The sequence below is a fragment of the Phascolarctos cinereus genome, unplaced genomic scaffold (assembly GCF_003287225.1).
Source record: "Phascolarctos cinereus isolate Bilbo 61053 unplaced genomic scaffold, phaCin_HiC Scaffold_9;HRSCAF=440, whole genome shotgun sequence".
Lineage (NCBI taxonomy): Eukaryota > Metazoa > Chordata > Mammalia > Diprotodontia > Phascolarctidae > Phascolarctos > Phascolarctos cinereus.
Genome location: NW_027556402.1, coordinates 197617011 through 197637056, shown reverse-complemented (window position 1 = coordinate 197637056; position 20046 = coordinate 197617011). Strand labels below are relative to the sequence as shown.

The window sequence follows — 20046 nt, the reverse complement described above, 5'->3', positions numbered from 1 at the left end:
GCTGATAGTTAAAACATTAATACAAGGAACATTCCGTGGGCTTGTCAGATGGGTATTTGACCTTCACCTCAGCTCTGCACTATCTAAACAATTCCTTCCAGGTCCACTACTTCCGGCAAACCGGGCCAAGTCTTTAGTTCATCCTGCCAGTCATTTCTCCTTGAAGCAGTGTCATAGCTGCTGGAGGCTTCTCCAATGGTATTGACTTAGAAATTGGGAGTTTCCACTCCCAGCAACAAGTCCTTCTCTCATAATCACTGCTTGATCACCTATGACCAGGGGTCTAACTCAGGCTTATCTGGGCATCACATGTGCTCACTGCCACGTGTGAATCACGCCACTCACCCAAATCCCAGGGAGGAAATTTCATGCTCATTTTGGAGACAAAAAAGGAGAAGAGTTGAGAGAAAGTAAAAGCAATCTCTCCTTTTAAACTTAGCTGGCACTCTTCCCCCACCCCACCCCTATCATGTGGGGACCAGAGGATCATTTAGGACTTGCTGTATCATCCCAAAGTGCCAAGTCCTTCAACCTGGAGCTAAAATATACATGGCTTACCACAAGTGGCTCAAGGTCCAACAAATCTCCGGTGGTTCTCCTGATTAGTTTCCGTTATATACATATATAATAAAACATTACCTATGTACATATATAATGTATATATATGTATATGTGTATGTGTGTATACAGTCATAAACTCTCTTCTGAAACTCCACTCTCACCTTTCCAACTGCCTGACAGGCATCTCCATCTGCAAGTTCCATTGGCATCTGAGACTCAAAACAAACAAAACAGAATTTGTCTCCCTACCAAAGCCTCCCCTTTTCCAAACTTACCTATTTCTGTCACGCAGATTTGCAAACTCAGAGTAATCCCTACCTCTTATCCCTTATGTAATAAGCTGCTAAGCACCATCAAGTCTTTCTCTAAAATATCTCTTACATTTATCCTCTTCTCTCCACTCATAAAGCCACCATTCATATTCGAGACTTTCTAACTTTATCTCCTTTCTGCTGGGCTATTATAATTTATTATACATTATTATATTTATATATAATTTTTATATATTATATAAATTATAAAAATCAGATATAAGATATAATATACAAATTATATAAATATATAATATACATTATACAAATATATAATATATAAATTATATGTTATACAAATTATATATAATTTATTATATATTTATATTATATTATTATATATATTATATATTTAGGGTCACAGTCCCCAGACTCTCACCTTACCAAACCTCCACACAGCTGTCAAAATAATCTTCCTCTGAATATGTAACTTCCTATTCTCAAACTTGGGGGGCTCCTGAGTGCCTCCAGGATCATATGCAAACATTTAAGGGCTTCTACAGTCCGATTCTGTTACTCCTCTTCATAAACTCTATGTTCCAGAAAAAATTGGCCCTACTGGCTGTTCCCTTCACTCAACATTACATCTCATGCTTCCATGAGATTGTACAAGCTGTACTCCAAGCCTGGGATGCACTCTCTTTTGACCTCTGCTCATTGGAATCATTATCTTCCTTTAAGACTCAGGTCCTACCTCATATAGGACGCCTTCCCCGACCCCCTCCCCCAGTTCCTACTTCCCCTCAAATTCCCTTGTATTGTACTCATCAATGCAGGAGACATAGCCCTCCAGAAGAATGTAAACTTGAGAACAGTGATGCTTCTGTGTGTGTCTTTGGATGCTAAGTCCAGTGCTTTGCATATGATAAGGATAGGGATTGTACCTGTGATTTCATTGGTAAAGAGAAGTCCTGAATGAGGAAACTTCCCCTATTGATGGAGGTCAGCATCTTCTATGCATTTTGAGAGAGTAGCTAGAGGACTGAGAAATAGTGACTTTTGTACAGTCCTGTACCTAGCATGTGTCAGAGGACTTGAACTCAGGTCTTCCTGGATCCAAGGCTAGTTTTGTATCCGTTACTCCAAGATGCCTTTCATATTATGCTTGCTTAAATGCTGAACACAGAACGTAAAATGTCAGAACTGCAAGGGGACTTAGGACATAGAATGTCAAAGAGAATTTAGAATAATAGAAGATGGAATATCAGAGCTGGAAGAAACACTAAAGATGATCTAATCCCACTTTCTTCTGGTTTCCTCCCCACCAACTTTCCCACAGGCACAAAGCTGTTTTTTCCCCCCAGGGACACCCCCGCAAAAAAGGGATTTGAAGACTATATGTAATTGGCCAGTAGATGGCAGAGTTAGCTCAGGATAAAAAAAACAAGTTTGGCTGAGACTGAAGGCCGTTGGGATAGATTGGCTTGGCCAGATGCAGAGCCAGTCTGGTCCTGGGAAAGAATTTTAGAATGTTAGAACTGTAAGCAGCAGCTGTGACCTTGGGCACACTATTAGTTCCTGATCTGTAAGATGAAGCAGTTGTACTAAATTATTTCTAAGGTTCCTTCTGAATTTATAACTGTGGTTTCTGCATGATGTGTAAGTAATGTGATGAGGGCTCTTAGAAGGCATGAGCATCTTGCCTTAGCTAGGGTTGCCCCATTGCTACCACAATGAGGAGGATTGATTGACTGACTGATTGCTTGAGGGCTGTCATCGAAATTGGAAGAGAAAGAAGAAATCAGGGGACTAGAGTAGTCAGGAAAGATTTTTGCAGAGAAGAGAAGAAACAACATGAACAAAAAAGGCAAGGAAGCAAATCAAGTCAACAAGCATTTATTAAGCACCTACTATCTGCCAGGCACTTTGTTTTAAGGGGGCTGAAGAAACAAAGAAAAGCAAAATTAGCCTTTGCCCTCAAGAAACTTACAATCTAATGGAGAAAGACACCATGCAAATAATACGTACAAACAAGGTCGATATGTGTTGAATTTGAGATAATCTCAAAGGGAAGGCACTAACACTAAAGAGAACTGCTTTTTGCAGAAGGTGGGATTTGACCTGAAGGAAGCCAGGAGGCAGAGGGGAGAACTTCAGACATGGGAGACAGCTAGCAAAAATGCACAAAGTCAGTAGATGAAGTGTCTTGGACCAGCAAAGGAAAGGTAGCGTACATGGAGGGAAGTGAGGTATAAGAAGACTTAGAAAGGTGGAACAGGGCTACCTTTCAGATTTTGAAGAACTTTAAAGGACAGTGGAGTTTACCTTTGATCTTGGAGGTAATAGGGAACCACTGACATTTACTGAGTGACATGATCAGAACCATACTAGAGGAAGATCACTTTGGCTGATTAATGAAGGATGGACTGGTGGAGAGAGAGAGAGAGGGACATGGGACAGGGAGGCCAACCGGAAAGCTAGTGTGAGGTGATTAGGGCCAGCAACAGGGAGAGAGGAGATATACAAAAGAACTGTTAGGAAGGTGGAATCCAGAGAATTTGGCAAAAGATTGGATATGGTGAGATGAGAGTGAGGAGTTGAGGGTAGCACCTAGGTTGTGAGTATGGGTAACTGGGATGATAGCAGTGCCTTCAATAGTTATAAGGAAACGTTAGGAAGAGGCGAAGGTTCCCCACCCCTAGTTTAAAGTGTCTATGGAATATCCAAAGTTAGGGCTTCATAAGTAGATCTGAGAACATTAGCATAAGGATAATTCAGTATATGGGAAATGATAAGATTACTAAATAAAACAGTATTAAGGGAGGAGAGAAGTAGGCCAGGGACAGAACCTTGTGGTATGTCCACAAGTTACCTAGGTGAGACCCAGATGAAGAATCAGCAAAGAAGTCTAAGAAAGAATGGTCAGATAGGTAGGAGGAGAACCAGGAGAAATTAGTGTCACAAAAACCTAAAGAGAAGAAAATACCCATGAGAAGAGGATGATTAACAGTGTTGAAGAATGAGTATTGAGAGAAGGCTATTTATTTGATTTGGTGATTGAGATCACTGGTAACTTTGGAGAGGGCCATTTCAGTTGAATGATGAAGCTAGAAGTCAAACTGAAAAGAATTAAAAGTGAAGAAAAAAGCAATTGGAAGCAAATGATTGTAAAGAGACTTCTCAAAAAGTGTGGCGAGAAAGGAAGGAATGTGAAAATGTTTAATATGAATGTGTATGTAGAGCCTCTATCAGATTGCATGCCATTTTGGGGGAGGGGGGAAGAAAATTTAAAACTCGAAATCTTATGGAAGTGAACATTGAAAACCAAAAAATAAATTAATTTTTAAAAAGAAAAGAAGGAAGGAAGAAGATATACACAGGGATAGAAGATCAAGTGAAAGTGTTTTGAGGATAGAGGAAACATGGGAATGTTTTGTAGGCAGCAAGGAAGCAGATGTTAAGGATATGACAGTGAAACCAGCAAGATGGTTTTTAAGCTGAGCCTTGAAAAATTCCAGTAGCATTGGATGAGAACAAGAGGTTGGTCTCAGGGATGGAGGGCAGAGAAGATATCAGTCTGACAGGATTATTGAGATATGTAATAAGGTTTGAAAAGGATACTGAAATTAGAAGAGTATATTTTTTTTAAGCGTAAGAAGGTACTCAGACATCAGCTAATCTAACTCACCTCATTCTGTAGAGGGGAAAACTGGGACCCAGAGAGGTAGTTTACACTTGTAGTAAGCAGCCCAGCTTATGCATTGGGAAGCTACTGGAGGTGCATGAGCAATCCATTTAAAAGATTTGTGTGGTTCTACAGTCGTTTGTAAGAGCTGCTTTTTAGGAAGGTTGGGCAAGACTTAAGGAATGTCTTCTTTATCTTAGATGTTTTGTTAACATAATAAAAGAAGTCTTGCAGGGATGGGGATGGAGGAGGGACTTGGAAATGAATGTGACTTTGAAACAAGATGCCATCAGTTTAAAAAACAAACAAACCAACGGGGAGTCAAAAGGACTAGCAGGATTTGGTGGAGAGGGGGCCAGGAAGTCAAAGATTGCATTTAACTCAAGAGAATCATAGACCGTGGAACCTCATCACATAAGAGGACTTTAGAGACCACACACTAGTCTAACACCACCTCCCCTTTATTTTACATTTTACAGACGGGGAAACTGAGGCCCAAAAAAGAAAAGTACCTTATCTAAGGTCTCGCAGGTAGTTAGTGGAGTGCTCAGGCTAGAACTCGGCCCCTTACTCCAGTCCAGTACACTTGTCCCTGCACCACCACCCCTTCCAGCCTGGGAGCCCGTCACCTTAACCAAATTACTGATTTATATCTTTGGGAGGGACTTCTCTGGGAGGTGACCTCGGACTTCAACCTCCCATCTAGCAATTTACCAGAAAAGCAGGACCTAACCAGGTAACTTGCCAGATTTGCAGAGGGCGTGAAATCCTGCCCAACAGCGGGACTCGCGATCCCTGTGGCCACCCTCCCCCCCTTCCCCATCCTCCAAACTACCTTCCCTTGCTAACACGCCACTCCTCTTTTACGGGTTGCATCCACCTATTCGAAAGTAGCTCCTTGAGGGCAAGGGCTCACTTTTGTAATTATATTCCCAGCACCTAGCAAGACGCCCGGGACACATACATAGTTAGTGCATAACACATGCTTTTTCATTCATTCATTAGAGGATTTGAACCCGAAAAACCACAACTTCCAGCAGCCACAGCGCAAAGGACCGACCACGAGGAGGAATGGCTCCAGTGGGTAGAAGGGGAGGGAGAACTTTAAGGCGGGTCTAAGCCGGCGCACTGGGAAGGACTCCTTTGCCCCTTTACCCGGTGCCTGCGATCCTCCCGGTAGAATGTAAGCTCCTTGCGGGCAGGGACTGTTTGTCTTTATTTTTATTTATTTTTTGGTATTTGTACCCTCAGGATTCAGCATATGGCCTTGCACACATTAGGCACTTAATAAAAGTAAAATCGAAACTGAATAGAATTCAAGCTGAGATGGGCGGGTCCTTCACCCAATAGGAGAGAGCGACCTTGGAGGCCAATCCCAGAGCGCGTTCAGCACGTGGGGCGGGGGAGAGGAGCAGGAGAAGGCGGCCTCACAACGGGCAGCTTCCAATGGGCGTGCGCGGGGGGCGGGCTCTCGGGACCGAGTGGGAGGAGACCTGGAGCCATAGCCCTAAATGCTGCTGGGCTAGTGGCGGTGGCGGCCGTGGTTCTGTCGGTTCCGTGTCTTGGTGACTGGACGTCCCGGCGTTAGCGCGGCGGGCCGTTTGAGGGGAGGTGAGCTGAGCTCAGCCGAGCGGAAGGGCGGCGGGGAGGGGAAGGAAAGGCGGGCAAGGCACCGGATCGTCGCTCGGCCCGGTCGAGGACGCGCAGGTCCGAGGGGGCCGCGGCAGGCGCCGGGCCGGGCCTCGGGCTGGATCGCCTAGGTGCTGGGCCCGACGGCCCGGCTTCCCCTCCGGGACGCTCCTGCCCCACCCAGCTCCCTGCCCGGGGCCGGGTCTAGGAACTGAGATATGCGCACCCCGGAGACCACGTAGGCCACCCCTCGGGAGCTGGGAACCAAGCCGCACACAGGACCAGGCCGGGCCTCCTGCTCCGGGCCTTGGGGAGCCCGGCGCAGTGCTTGTCTCGGTTCTTCGGGGACCCCCCCCCCATTCCTATCCTCCTTCACTTCCTCCCCAGCCCCCGCGCGGCGCTACGCTCCGGCCCCAAAGCGCTTCCTTGGCCTGCCCTTGTAGACGAGGAAGAGAGTGCGTTAGGTCCGCCGGGCCGGGTGAGGGGGGAGGGGAGCTTCACAAACTTGCGGGGGGGAGGGAGGACCTAGGAAAGACATCCTTTCCCCCCCTTGGCGAACTTTGCTGAAGTGTTCCCAGGCTGCAAAGCCCATTTCTCACGCTGAGCTTTGAGAGTTAAATTACGTCCGGGATGTCGGCAAATTCGCCCCATTTTACAGAACAGTAGACTGAGAGCCAGAGAGACGAAGCACTTTTCAGGGTTAAAGCTGGCATTCTGTCCTCCCAGGTCCTGGTCTCTGGCTCTTCCCTTTAGGGCAGTGAAGGGATACTGCCACGGCATCTGGTGGCACACCCGGGACTAGAAGATGGTTGGTTTTTTTTTCCGGCTAGGCAATGGAGTTAAGTGACTTGCCCAGGTCATGTAGCTAGTGTTGTGTGTCTGAGTATTTGAACTCAGGTCCTTCTGATTCCAGAGCCGGTGCTCTATCCACTGTGCCACCTAGCTGCCCCTTAGTATCTTACTTGTTCGTCCTACCCCTGCCCTCTTTCTGCTGTGCTACACTTCCTGGCAAGAGGTAGAACCCCCCGATGGAACCCAGGACCCCTGACTCACAGTTCACAGTTCATAGTTCATAGTTCTTCCCCTCTATCCATGTCTAGCCACATAGCTGTGTGGATGTGGCTGTCTTTGCGAGTTTTGAGACATGTTTCCAAAAATGTTTATCTCATTTGGGCTGAGAAAACTCTTGAAAACAGATCTGTGAATCTATATCTAGATAGATATATCTGCATAGTTATTTAGCTGTATGTATCTATAGATATATCTGTGGTGAACATATAGATAAAATAAGATATATAGATATCTATATAGATACTGAATATATATGTAATAGATCTATCCATATTAAATATAAATAGATCTATATTGAATGTAGATATATCTATCTTGAATATATCTGTATTGAATTTATGGCCTGTGGGTTTTTTTTTACATCTACCTGAGTGTATTTATGTAAATACCAAGATGTTTATCTCTTGCTTGTCTTAGAAGAGGTGCAGGCCTCCTGTGAATTGCTCAGTTGTGTGTCTTTCTTGGGTTGAGTTTATCCAGAGATGGGTCGGTTTGGGTGTTGCTGATCTCTGGAGTTACTGTGTCCGGGATTGACCCCTCCCCCCCACAAGTAGTGACCTAAAATGTGAATTTGAATGAGAAGGGGTTGGGGGAGTGGAGAGGAGACACTGAAGAAAAATGTGATTGCTGTGCTAGTACTTTAACCGGGATGGCAGCCTTTTTGTTTTTCGAAGGCGATTGACCCAGCACAAAAGACTTTTTTGAAAGGGAAAAGTGATTTAATTTAGGACAGGTTCTTGATCTTTTTTGTCATGGTCCCCTTTGGCAGTCAAGTGAAATCAGTGGACTCTTTCTCCCAATGTTTTTTAAATAATTGAAGAAATGCTAAATTTCAGTTAATTAAATAGAATTTTTCCCATCCAAGTCTATGCACTCTTGGAAATCTATCTGTTCATGAACCGCTTGGTCAGAAGTGTGTGTGTGAGATTTAAGGTAGTTTTCTTTTTTAGTCAGAAGATACGTAGAGGACAGAAAAATGAATAGAGAGAGGAAAACCTTGTCACCTGGTGGTGCCTCATTAGCTAATATGTTCATAAACTCCAAATTAAAGTTGTAGTTGGTCGGTAGTGTCAGACTCTTTGTGATCCGGTGGACACCAGTATTGTCCTTGGGGTTTTCTTGGCCAAGATATTGCAGTGGTTTTCCATTTCCTTCTTTGGTGGATTCAGGCAACCAGGTTAAGTGACTTGCCCAGGGTTACATTGCTAATAAGGGTCATGAGGCTAACTTTAAACTTAGGTCTTCGTGACTCCAGGCCGAGGCTGAGCTACCAAAGCTGCATCTTAAATTAAAGATAGAAGAAAGGAGAGAAATTTACCAGGTTTTTTTTGGGGGGGGGTGTTAAGTTTGTTTTAATATTTTAAATATTAAAACCGTGCTTTTAAATATGTGCTTTTCATTCACCCAGCTCAGGTTCTTAAATTGGGATCCAGGGATAGATTTCAGAGGATCTATTGACCTTGAAGGAGAATAAAATTACATCTTTATTTCAGTATAATTGGTATCCTTTGAAATCCTAAGTATTTTATTGTCTGCATTTAAAAAAATTATTCTGGAAAAGGATTCATTGACTTCAGAAGACTGATAAAAGGGGTCCATGACTCACAAAAAAGACTAAGAGCCCTTATCTAATGAGTATTTTCATTTACAGGTAAGGAAGTTGTAGGATCAAAAGTTTGAGATGATGAGTGAGCAGAGGGAAGGTGAGGAGGTCTGACATTGGATAGGACCTAGAATTCCAGTCAGGCAGAGAAATATGAACTTCATCCTGTAGTCAGTGGGAAAGCCATTGAATTTTTTATTTTTAAATAGTGGGCTAATAACATGATGAAATTGGACTTAGAACTATCTAATAGGCACTCGTAAGAGAAAACTTGCAGGTGGGGCAGCTAGGTGGCACAGAAGACAGAGACAGACTCATCTTCCTGAATACAAATCTGGCCTCAGACATTTTACTAGCAGTGTGACCCTGCACAAGTCACTTAACCCTGTTTGCCTCAGTTTCCTTATCTGTAAAATGAGCTGGAGAAGGAAATGGCAAACCACTCCAGTATCTCTGCCAAGAAGACCCCAAATGGGATCGTGGAGAGTTGGACACAACTGAAATGACTGAACAACAAACAACAAAAAGATGGGGAGCAGTTACTGAAGTGTTACTAACAGCAGTGTAGGCTGGGTATGCCTGCACCATGCATGTGTATGCATAAGAGTTGAATGGATGGATATAGGGTGTCAAGTCAATAACGGGACCTATGTGTCAGTCATTGTGCTAAGCTCAGGGAATACAAATTTACAAGCAGAAAGACAGTATCTACCTTCGGGGAGCTTGTGTTCTAACTGGGGAAGACAACACATGAGAGATCTGAAAAGGCATGAAAGGAGATGTAGTGACCAGCATGGAGGCATCATGGAGAGAGGAGCAGCAGCCATGTAGCTTGGAGAGGACTGAAGACATGACTTAACAGGCTTGACTTTCTCCTTAACATGGAAGTTCTGGAGGAGCCAGCCAATCAGAGGGAGAGTTGTAGATTCCAGGAGTGAAGTGAGTTAGAGTGAAGAGTTTTCTGGGCCTGTGTAGAGAGTGCAGAAATGAAACCTGGAGAGGGGTGAAGACCATTTTGTGGAGCATAAAGTGTGATGAAATGGTATGGCTGGAAGAAGAGCCTTAGGGATGTTTTCTTTTGTATCCCAATGCCTGGCATATGGCTTGATTCATAACAGGGCCTTAAGAAATGATTGCGAACTGATTTATTACAGCCTCCTTACATTACAAAAGTACTAAACTGAATTCCAGAGTGGTTAAGCTCTTTGCCACATATGTAATATTTCTGGTTGTGTCCTTTCTACCTTAGTCTTCCTTGTATCAAACATAACTGCAGTTTCATGCCTGGGTGACTGAAGATATGGTAGTGCCATTAGGGGAAATGAGAGAGGTGAGAGCGTAGGGCAGACTTGAAGCGGAGTATGAATTTGTTCTTTTACATGTTGAATTGGAGGTTATAGTGAGACATTCAGGGGATGGTATCTTGTTGGTAGTTGGAGATGAAGGACTGAATGTCCTAACAAAAAAAAAAAAGGCTAGGCCTAAAGATACAGTCATTCATTAAAACTGAGAGAAAATCAGTTCACCAAAATAAAGAGGCATAGTGAGAGCAAAGGCTAAGGTAAGAGGAAAGCCTTGGGAATAACACAAGGAATAAGGAAGTCAGTAAAGGAAACAAGGGGAGCAGTCAATTAACTGAAAATTAAAAGGCAGTGTGATAGATAAATCACTTGTTCCCAAAGTGTTGTCTCCTGGGGGTCCTTGAGACCCTTTTAGGAAGTTTACAGTGTCAAAACTTTTCACAATAATTATAAAACATTTTACTTTCTAATATGGTAAATATTGATAGATATTTCACCTACATTTTTACAAAAATGCTGTTTAGAGGGTCCTCAGTAACTTTTAAGAATGTAAAGGGATCCTGAAATCAGAGTTTTAAAACTGCTGATATGTACAATAAAAGTTCCTGCTGATTTGGGAAGGAATAGTGCCTGGCTTGGGTAATGACAAACACCATTGAGAGCCACCTTCCTGAAATGCAATAGAGCTGATTTGCCCTAGTTTTCAAAGAGGGAACTCAAGAGAGTTAGAAAGGTTTTGCTGAATGTGGGTGAAATGAAGGGAGGGAATGACATGTCAGATTAATTCCATTTTTATTTGAATGTTTGATCTTTCAGACTTTTCTAATTTTTTGATTATGGGTGTCAACTCTTAATTCTGGCACATTATAGAGGAGGGATCTGAGAGGCTTCTTGGAGTAGTTTAAAATGGAGATCTGTGTTTACTGACATTTGGGTAGTCCTAGACTTGGAGTCTGGAAGACCTGAGTTCAAATGTTGCTCAAGGCACTTATTAACTGTATGACCTTGGCCAAGTCACTTTGCCTCAAAAGGTTGTTGTGGGTATCATATGGGGAAAGTATTTATAAAGTGCATACCTAGTACAGTGCCTGGCACCTAGATGCTACATAAATGTTTATTCCCTTCCCTACTAGGAGATGTATGAAAGTTCCGATTTATGAAGTAGGAAACTTTGTCTTGGATAAGCACTTATTCTTTTTTTTTCTTTTTAAAGAATGTTTTACTTTTTTCCTCAATTACATGTAAAAACAATTTTTAACATTCATTTTAATTCCCTCCTTTCATCCCTTCACCCAACCATGAGAAAACAAGCACTTTGATTATACATGTGATTTCTGTATTAACCATGTTGTAAAAGAGAACACAGACCAAAAGAAAAAAACAATAAAAATTGTTTTTAAAAGTATTTCAGTCTGCATTTAGACTCTATCAGTTCTTCCTGTGGAGGTGAATAGCATTTTTCATCATAAGCCCTTTGGAATTGTCTTGTATGGTTGTATTGCTGAAAATAGCTAAGTCATTCATGGTTGATCATCATATGGTATTGCTGTTACTGTGTACAATGATCTCCTGGCTCTGATCACTTCACTTTTACATTCATATATGTCTTCCCAAGTTTTTCTGAAAAGCATCCTGCCTAGTCATTACTTATGGCACAATAGTACAACTTGTTCAGTCATTCCCCAATTGATGCACATCCCTTTAATTTCCTATTCTTTGCCACCACAAAAAGTGCTATACAATTTTTATGCATATAGGACCGTTTCCTTTTTCTTTGATCTCTTAGGGATACAGTCCTAGTAGTGATATTGTTGGTTCAAAGGGTAGGGCAGATTGGAGGAGGCAGTGGTCAAATGCAATACTTTTGAGGAGGGATGGAAGGAGGGGGGAAGAGGGAGAGAGAGAAGGATATATGGGGGGGGAATAGGATGGAGGGAAATACACAACTGTGAATATGAATTGGATGAACTCACCCGCAAAATGGAAGAGGATAGAGGGTAGATTAAAAACCATAATCTTACACTATATTGTTTACAAGAAACAGACTTGAAGCAAAGAGATACACACAGAGTAAAGGTAAGGGACTGGAGCAGAATCCATTATGCTTCAGCTGAAGTTAAAAAAAAAAAGCAGTGGTAGCCATTATGATCCCAAACAAAACAAAAGCAAAAATGGATCTAATTAAAAGAGATAAGCAGGGAAACTACCTTTTGCTAAAAGGTGCCCCAGACCATGGAGTAATATAGTATTAAACATGTGCACCAAATGGTATAGCCTCCAATTTTTTTTAGCATCCAAATTCTTAAAAGAAAAGTTAAGTGAGTTACAGAGGAAGTAGACAATAAAACTATATGAGTGGGGGACCTCAAAATTCCCCTTTCAGAACTAGATTCTAACAAAAAAACACAACAAGAAAATTGAATGGGAATTGAAAGGAATATACCTTTTTCTCAGTGGTATAAGGCACTGACACAAAAATTGACAATGTATTGGGGTATAAACATCTCACAACCAAATGCAGAAAAGCCGAAGTATTAAATGCATCCTTTTCAGATCATAATGCAATAAAAATTACATTCAATAACAGGCCATGAAAACATGGATTAAAAATTAATTACAAGCGAAATAATCTAATCCTAAAAAATGAATAGATTGGGGCAGCTAGGTGGCACAGTGGATAGAGCACTGGCCCTGAAGTCAGGAGGACCTGAGTTCAAATCTGGCCTCAGATCATACACTTGTCACTTACTAGCTGTGTGACCCTGGGTAAGTCACTTAACTCCAATTGCCTTAAAAAAAATAGGTCAAAGAACAAACCATGGAAATAATCAATAATTTCATTAAAGAGAATGACAGTAATGAGACAACATACCAGAATTTATGGGATACAGCCAAGAAGTACTTAGGGGAAAGTTTATATCTCTAAACACATCAATAAAATAGAGAAGAGCAGATCAATGAATTGGGCATTCAACAGGGAAAAAAAACTAGAAAGAAAAAGAACAAATTGAAAATCCTCAGCTAAACAAAATTGAAAATACTCAAAATCAAAGGAGAGATTAATAAAATTGAAAGTAACTAGGAGATGGCTTTATGAAAAAAATAACTAAAATGGAAACACCATTCATTAATTTGGTTAAAAAAAAAAGGAAAAGAGAAAACCAAATTACCAGTATCAAAATGAAAAGGGTGAATTCACCACCAGTAAAAAGGAAATTAAAGCAGTTATTATCAGGCACATATTCTTAACTGAATTTAGAGTGTTCCTGTAATGCTTTGTTAATGTGACCTCTAGTGCTCCCTTGCTGTATAATCTTGAGGTGGCAGAGTACTGGCATATTTCAGAGATAGTGAGGATTCAGTTCCAGACCACTGCTATAAATCGAGTATCTCAGTAAAATGAGTCACAAATTTTTTGGTTTCCCAGTGTGTATAAACGTTATGTTTATACTATGATGTAGTCTATTAAGTATGCAGTAGTATTGTGTGTAAAAAACCAATGTCTGTGCCTTAATTAAAATTACTTTATTGCTAAAAATTGCTAAGCATCATCTTAGCCTTCAGTGAAACATAATCTTTTTGCCTTGTGAAACTCTTGCCTTGATGTTAATGGCTGCTGACTGATCAGGGTGGGGGTTACTGAAGGTTGTGGCAGTTTCTTAAAATTAAGACACCAATGAAGTTTGCTGCCTCTATTGACTCTTCCTTTCACTTGAGCACTTAGAGGCCATTGTAGGGTTATGTCACAGGGAATAGGGAGGCCAGAAGAGAGGGAGAGAGACAGGGAACAGCAGGTGAGTGGAGCAGTCAGAACACGCATTTATTTATCTATTAGTATATTCGAAGCCTTATATGATTGTGGTTCATGCTGTCTCAAAACAAGAGTAACATCAAAGATCACTGATCATAGATCAGCATAATAGATATAATAATAAAAAACTTTGAAATATTGCAAGAATTATCAAAATGTGACACAGAAACACAATGTGAGCAAATGCTGTTGGAAAAATCCAGTAAACTTGCTTGAAGTAGTTGTCACAAACCTTCCAATTGTAAAAACAAAACAAAGAAACAAAACCCAACAAACCCACAATAGCCACAAAGCTCAGTAAAACAAGGTATGCCTGTATTGCTTTGGTGGTTCTTAAACACACAAACCCTTTAGTTCCCTGTTATTCAAACATATAATCTACTTTCTTCCCTTTTATAAGTTTAGAAATCTGTTTACTAAAACTCTTTATAAGCTCTTATCTGTTCTTCATAGAGAAACAAATTCTCATAGCACCATACCTAAAAATTCACATTTCTGTAGCTCTTTAAGCTTTAGAAAGCACTTTTTTTTAAAAACAACAACTCTATAAGTTAGGTATTTTAAGTATATTATTGTTCAGTCATGTCCAACTCTTTGTGGAGCACATAGCATACCAGCCCTTTCTGTCCTCCAGCATTTCCTGAAGCATGTCCTCCAAACTCAGTCACATCATTAATACAATATAAACATACCCTACCATAAAGTCTCAGCATCATTTATTCAATTGTCTGTTTGTAACATTATTCTTGTGGACATATTGTGCCCTGTCACCTAGCATTGTACATTATTCACTGGTCTCTGGTATATTTTACTAAGAATACTTCTCTCTGCCTGACTTTTTATGTCATTTTTATCTCCACAGTATTTTGCTGTTTTCTGGGCCATTCAGAGCCACCTTTTTGGTGTGGTGGAGAGAGCACTAGATTTGGAATAAAAGGATTTTGTGTTTTTAATTCCAGCTCTTTCTCTGTTTGAGGCTGTTTTCTCCTCTGTAAAATGATGGGGTTGGAGTAGGTGATCTCTGAAGTGCCTTCTAGATGCAATCATTCATCTTAGACTCGCTAATTCTTTCTTGCGGCGCCCTCCAACCCCCAGGTTAAGTTTTCATTCCTTAGATGGAATTTATTTTACTTAAGTTTTGAGAGAGCTATAGGATTAAAGTGATTTAAATGACTGAGGGGTTTAACTCTAAGAAAAGATATTTAAAATTTATTTTAAATTTAAAACTCTTATTAAGCACTTGATCTGTGCCAAGCACTATTTGACTGTCTAATTGATAGTTGGAGGTGTGTGTATGGGATGGGTTGGAGAGCCTGGTTGAGGTGGGCTGTCTTCTCTACCTTTTCCTACTTGGACCCCTACCCTGAATCCCTACCAAAACTGGTATTAGCAGCTTTGTACTCTTCTGAAAAGTTGCCTACTTCTGGGGAAGACAGAGACAGATTGAGAGATGGACTTGAAACCAGAGGCTATTCATGTGATTTTTGGGGAATATTTAAGGAAGAGAAGTCTTAAGGAGTGGGGTTGGGTACATTGTGATCAGAGTGGCAAAGGAGATTGGCTGTAGCATTTTGAATTGACTGAGGGGAGAGATGAAGATAGAAAGGGTAACCTGGATCACTTTTGTATCATCTGTATTTCTAAGAATAGAAGCAGCATAGTAAGGGAAATATCAAGTCACAATTTGGATTCAGTTTACTACGTTTCTTAGATGTGTAACCAGTGACATCACTTTTTTCCTTCTTCTCCTCACCCCCTCAAATAAGAGGGGGGGATCAGACCTGGTGGTTGCATCCAGGCCACATTAAAAAAAACCCCACAAAACTCCTGTAGGAGGTTTCCAGGATGACATAGCAGCTGAGATTTGAAGTCGGGATTGGCCAGGCTAGAGCTTGAGGTGGGAGAAGTAGGGAATTAAGGCCAGCTGGCACAAACAAAATCAATGCGGTTCTAATAAGAGAAACTACCCTTAGAGATGGTGAGGGGAAAGGGATGTGGAAGAAGATGAGAGGGAATCTTTTTATCAGTTATTTCTGATAAAGGTCTGATATCCAAAATGTATGAGGAATTGACACAATGTATGAAAATGAGTCATTTTCCTAGAGATGAGTGGTCAAAGAATATTAACGTCTAGTTTTCAAAAGAAAAAATGCAAGCTAGAAATCATATGAAAGGATGTTTCAGTAATAAGAAATGCAAATTACAACAACTTTGAGGTTTCACCTCACTCCTTTTGATAAAGATGACAAAAAGGTATAGGTGGTATAAATGGTGGAGACTCTTCAGGAAGACGGGCAAACTAACTCTTGGTAGAACTGATAATTGACATAATCACACTGGAAAACAATTGTGATCCCATTACTTGACCATATTTCACAATACCCACACCACCACCCTCTCTCCCTCCCCCAACAGTTCAAAATTATAAAGGTCCAACATAAACAAAAATTTACAGCAGTGCTTATAGCAAAAACTGAAATTAAAGCGAGCTCCTGTTAGTTGGGGACTAACTAAACGAATTGTATATGAATGTAACATAATACTGTACCTTAAGAAGTGGCACATGTGAACAATTCAAAGAAACTTTGGATGGTTGAAGTATTTCAGTCTGAAGCAAGCAGAACCAGAATAACAATTTATACAATGAGCATGATAATATGAAGGGAAAAATTTTGTATTTAGAGACAGCTGATATTTTCTGCCAAGATGGTAGCCTGTATTGGTTAGAAGGCTATACAGTACCCCACCCACAGTTCTAGCAAAATTGAATTTTGCACCAAGCTGAAAAATGAACTGAAATCCAATGAGAAATTATAGTAAATGATATGTTCAACCGCAGCACTACACCGAAAGTCAGAAGCACACCATGAACACTAGTGTGACCACAGATGGCACACGTGTAGTCTGTAAGGCTCTTTGTTCAGAGGTAGCAAGAAGTAGAGGGTTCCTCTGAACCTTGCAGCACTCATACCCAGGCTTACCAGGCATGTAGACTCTGAGGTTCCTTAACACTGTCCTGAGATTCCATAGAAGACTGAAGATCTATTGCTCTGAACCAGGAGGTAACCCTGGAAACTAGGTCAGCAAAGGAATGTAAGGAGACCAAGGGTGAACCCAAGCAGGACCAACTACCCCACCCAAAAGTGCAGCAGGGAACAGAGCTTGGCCCTGGCACCCCCACCCCCCACCCCCGCCCCAGTTCAGGAGGTAAAATTGGAGAGATGAGAAAACAACAAAGAAAACAGCCCAGCATCAAAAATTATTGCAAATATAAGTAGAAATATAAAGGGGGAAAATGGATTTTCCACAAGGTTACATGTGTACCTAGAAGAAATGAAGCTAGAAGTAAAAAGAAATAAATTAAAGCTCTGGAAGAAATAATTAAATGGAGAAATAATTAGCTTAGAAGAGAAAAATGGTAAACATCCAGGTAAGAGTCCCTGAAAACTAGAATAGACCAAGCAAATCAATGTCTCCATGTGACAAAAATCAAAAGTCGGAAGAAAAAAGAAAATGTAAGATATCTTATGTAGAAAACAAAATTATCTAGGAAACAGGTCAAGGAGAGATAATTTAAGAATCATTGAACTCCCTGAAAACCATCATTTAAAAATCTTGGACTCTTATGTTTCAAGAATCATAGACGAGAACTGCCCAGATCTGTTAGAACTAGAGGGCAAAGTGAAGATTTAAATTCTGTTCCCAACCCCACATCTGCCAATCACCTCTTGAATGAAAACCCAACAGGGAAAAAAATGTCATAGTTAAAATCTAGAGCACCCACATCAAATACTGTAAGCATCCAGAAAGTAGTTGAAGTACCGAGGATCCAGTTAGAGTCTCACAAAACCTGGCAGTTTCTACTATAAACAAAAGGTATCAAAATATATTTCTTTTTTCAAAAAAATATTTTTATTTATTTTGTTAAATATTTCCTAATTACATGTGAAATTTTTTTTTAACAATTCATCTTTTAGAATTTTGAGTTTCAAATGCTCTCCCACCTAGCCACCAGCCCTTGAGAAAACAAGCAATTGGATATCAAGTATGTATATGAAGTCATGCAAAACATTTCCATATTCGTCACATTGTAAAATAACCAACCAAACAGACCAAAAAAACCCCAAGGGAAATAAAGTTTAAAAAAGTATTCAATCTGCCTTCAGAGTTCATTAGTCCTCTCTTTGGAGGTGGATAGCATTTTTCATAATGGATCCTTTGGGATTGGCTTGGATTATTGTCTCGATCAGAGTGGCTAAGTCATTCACAGGTTGGTCATCCTTTCAATATTGTTGCTATTATGTTATGTACGATGGTCTATTTCTGCTCACATCGCTTTGCATAAATTCATATGTCTTTCCAAGTTTTTCTAAAACCATCTATCTCCCTTTATCATTTCTTCTAGTACAATAATATTCCATCATAATTATATGCTACAACTTGTTCAGCCATTCCCCAATGGATAGGCATCCCCTCAGTTTCCAAAAATATAATTCAGAAGGCAAAAGAAAAGCACCTACAATCAAGAATAACTTGTATAGCTGAACCTTTAATGGAATAGAGGACTTCCAAGCACTTTTTATGAAGTTTCCATAGCTGAATAGGAACTTTGGAGATACAAATACAAAGACTCCAGAGAAACCTAGAAAGGTAAATTTATTTGAGCAATTGGAAGGAGCTGTAGGATGATGTAGTGCTTAGATACTAATATTTGGCATGCAAGAGAATATACAAACAGAAAGAAGGGCTGAGGAGAGTGGGCATCAGATAAACTTCATTCTTATCTGAAACAGATAAGGAGGGTTAACATAGTCCTAGCATAGAACTATAATAAACTTAACAGGGAAACTTGAGGATAGGGAGAGGAAGGGTAGAAGAGGAGTAATTGCAAGCAAAACAAATTACCTGATCCTGAATGGAGATTAAAGGAGAGGGAAAGGAAGGAGATAGAAAAGTATCAGAATCTTAGGGGATACCTTAGATCTCTTCTGGGACAGCTGGGAATGGCGAAACAAATTGTGGTATATAAATGTAATAAAATATTATTGCACCTTGTGAAATGATGAAAGAATATTTTAGAGAAACTTGAATGTAAGTTCACACTGAATAGAATAGAACAGGAACAATTTATACACGGACAATAACTTTGTAAAGAAAAAAAACTTTGAAAAACTCGAAAAGTCTGATCAATTCAGTGAACAACTAGTTTCCACAGGACTTGTAATGAAGCATTACTTGCTTCCTGACAAAGGATGGGCGCAAGTTATCAAAACAGATGTTTCTGGAAATGGCTTTTGCGTGGATTACAACTATGCTTATTGTTATGTCTTACTCCCTTCTCCTTTTCTTTTCCTCCTTCTCCCATAAATTGGAAAATAACTAAACAAGTTATGGTATATGAATGGGATAGAAAACTATCGTGCCATAAGAAATGGTAAAGGGGAGGAAGTGGTAGAAAAACCTAGGAAGATGTGAACTTAGTGTGGAGTTAAAGTAACTGAACCAGGAGAACAATTTATACAAAGACAACAAATGGTAAAAACAAGTAACTTTGAAAGAATTAGGAACTTTGTTCAGTGTAATGACCAACCATGATTCCAAAGGACAAATGATGAAACATGCTGCTTACATACTGATAAAAAGGTGAAAGACTCAGAGTACAGAATGAACCGTAATTTCTTCTGGATATGTTTTGCGTGATTACATGTGTTTGAAAAAGGATTTTTTTTTTAAATTTGCACTCAAATGGGGGAAGTGGGGTGAGAGAGAAGGCAGTTTTTTGCTGTTTGAAAAAAAAATAATTTTTGGATAAGCAATAGTGATGCTAGAAAAAAAGGGCCATTGAAACTTTATTTTCAAATGTACAAAGGAGAACAGAAGGAAGCATAGTGAATTAGAACAAGTAACATGTAAATTTTATTATGTATTTTTTTTTAAGTGAGCAGAAAGACATCTGAACTCTGATCTTCACTAATGATGAAAGGTCCCTACTTTCTATTGACAGATTATAGTTGCTGAATGGGGTTGAATGTTGTTAGATGTGAGGGATTATACTGATAAAGTTCGGCTTAACTATACCTCTTTGTTATTAGGGAAGATTCTGTTGGGTAGGTGGGAGACCCACAGGGAAGGGA

General features: G+C 40.3%; 2 protein-coding genes across 2 annotated transcripts in view; both read left to right on the top strand.

The window, feature by feature from the left end:
- Positions 1-6085, top strand: part of CFAP99 (cilia and flagella associated protein 99) — a 187339-nt gene extending 181254 nt beyond the window's left edge. Inside the window, exons 18-19 of the mRNA XM_020992207.2 lie at positions 5160-5233; positions 5848-6085. Coding sequence (XP_020847866.2) covers positions 5160-5233; positions 5848-6085 — 312 coding nt within the window. The remainder of the gene's footprint in view (positions 1-5159; positions 5234-5847) is intronic.
- The window catches only part of RNF4 (ring finger protein 4), a 75945-nt gene continuing 61877 nt past the window's right edge, over positions 5979-20046 (top strand). The window contains exon 1 of the mRNA XM_020992208.2: positions 5979-6108. The gene's annotated coding sequence lies outside the window, so the exon portion shown is untranslated. The remainder of the gene's footprint in view (positions 6109-20046) is intronic.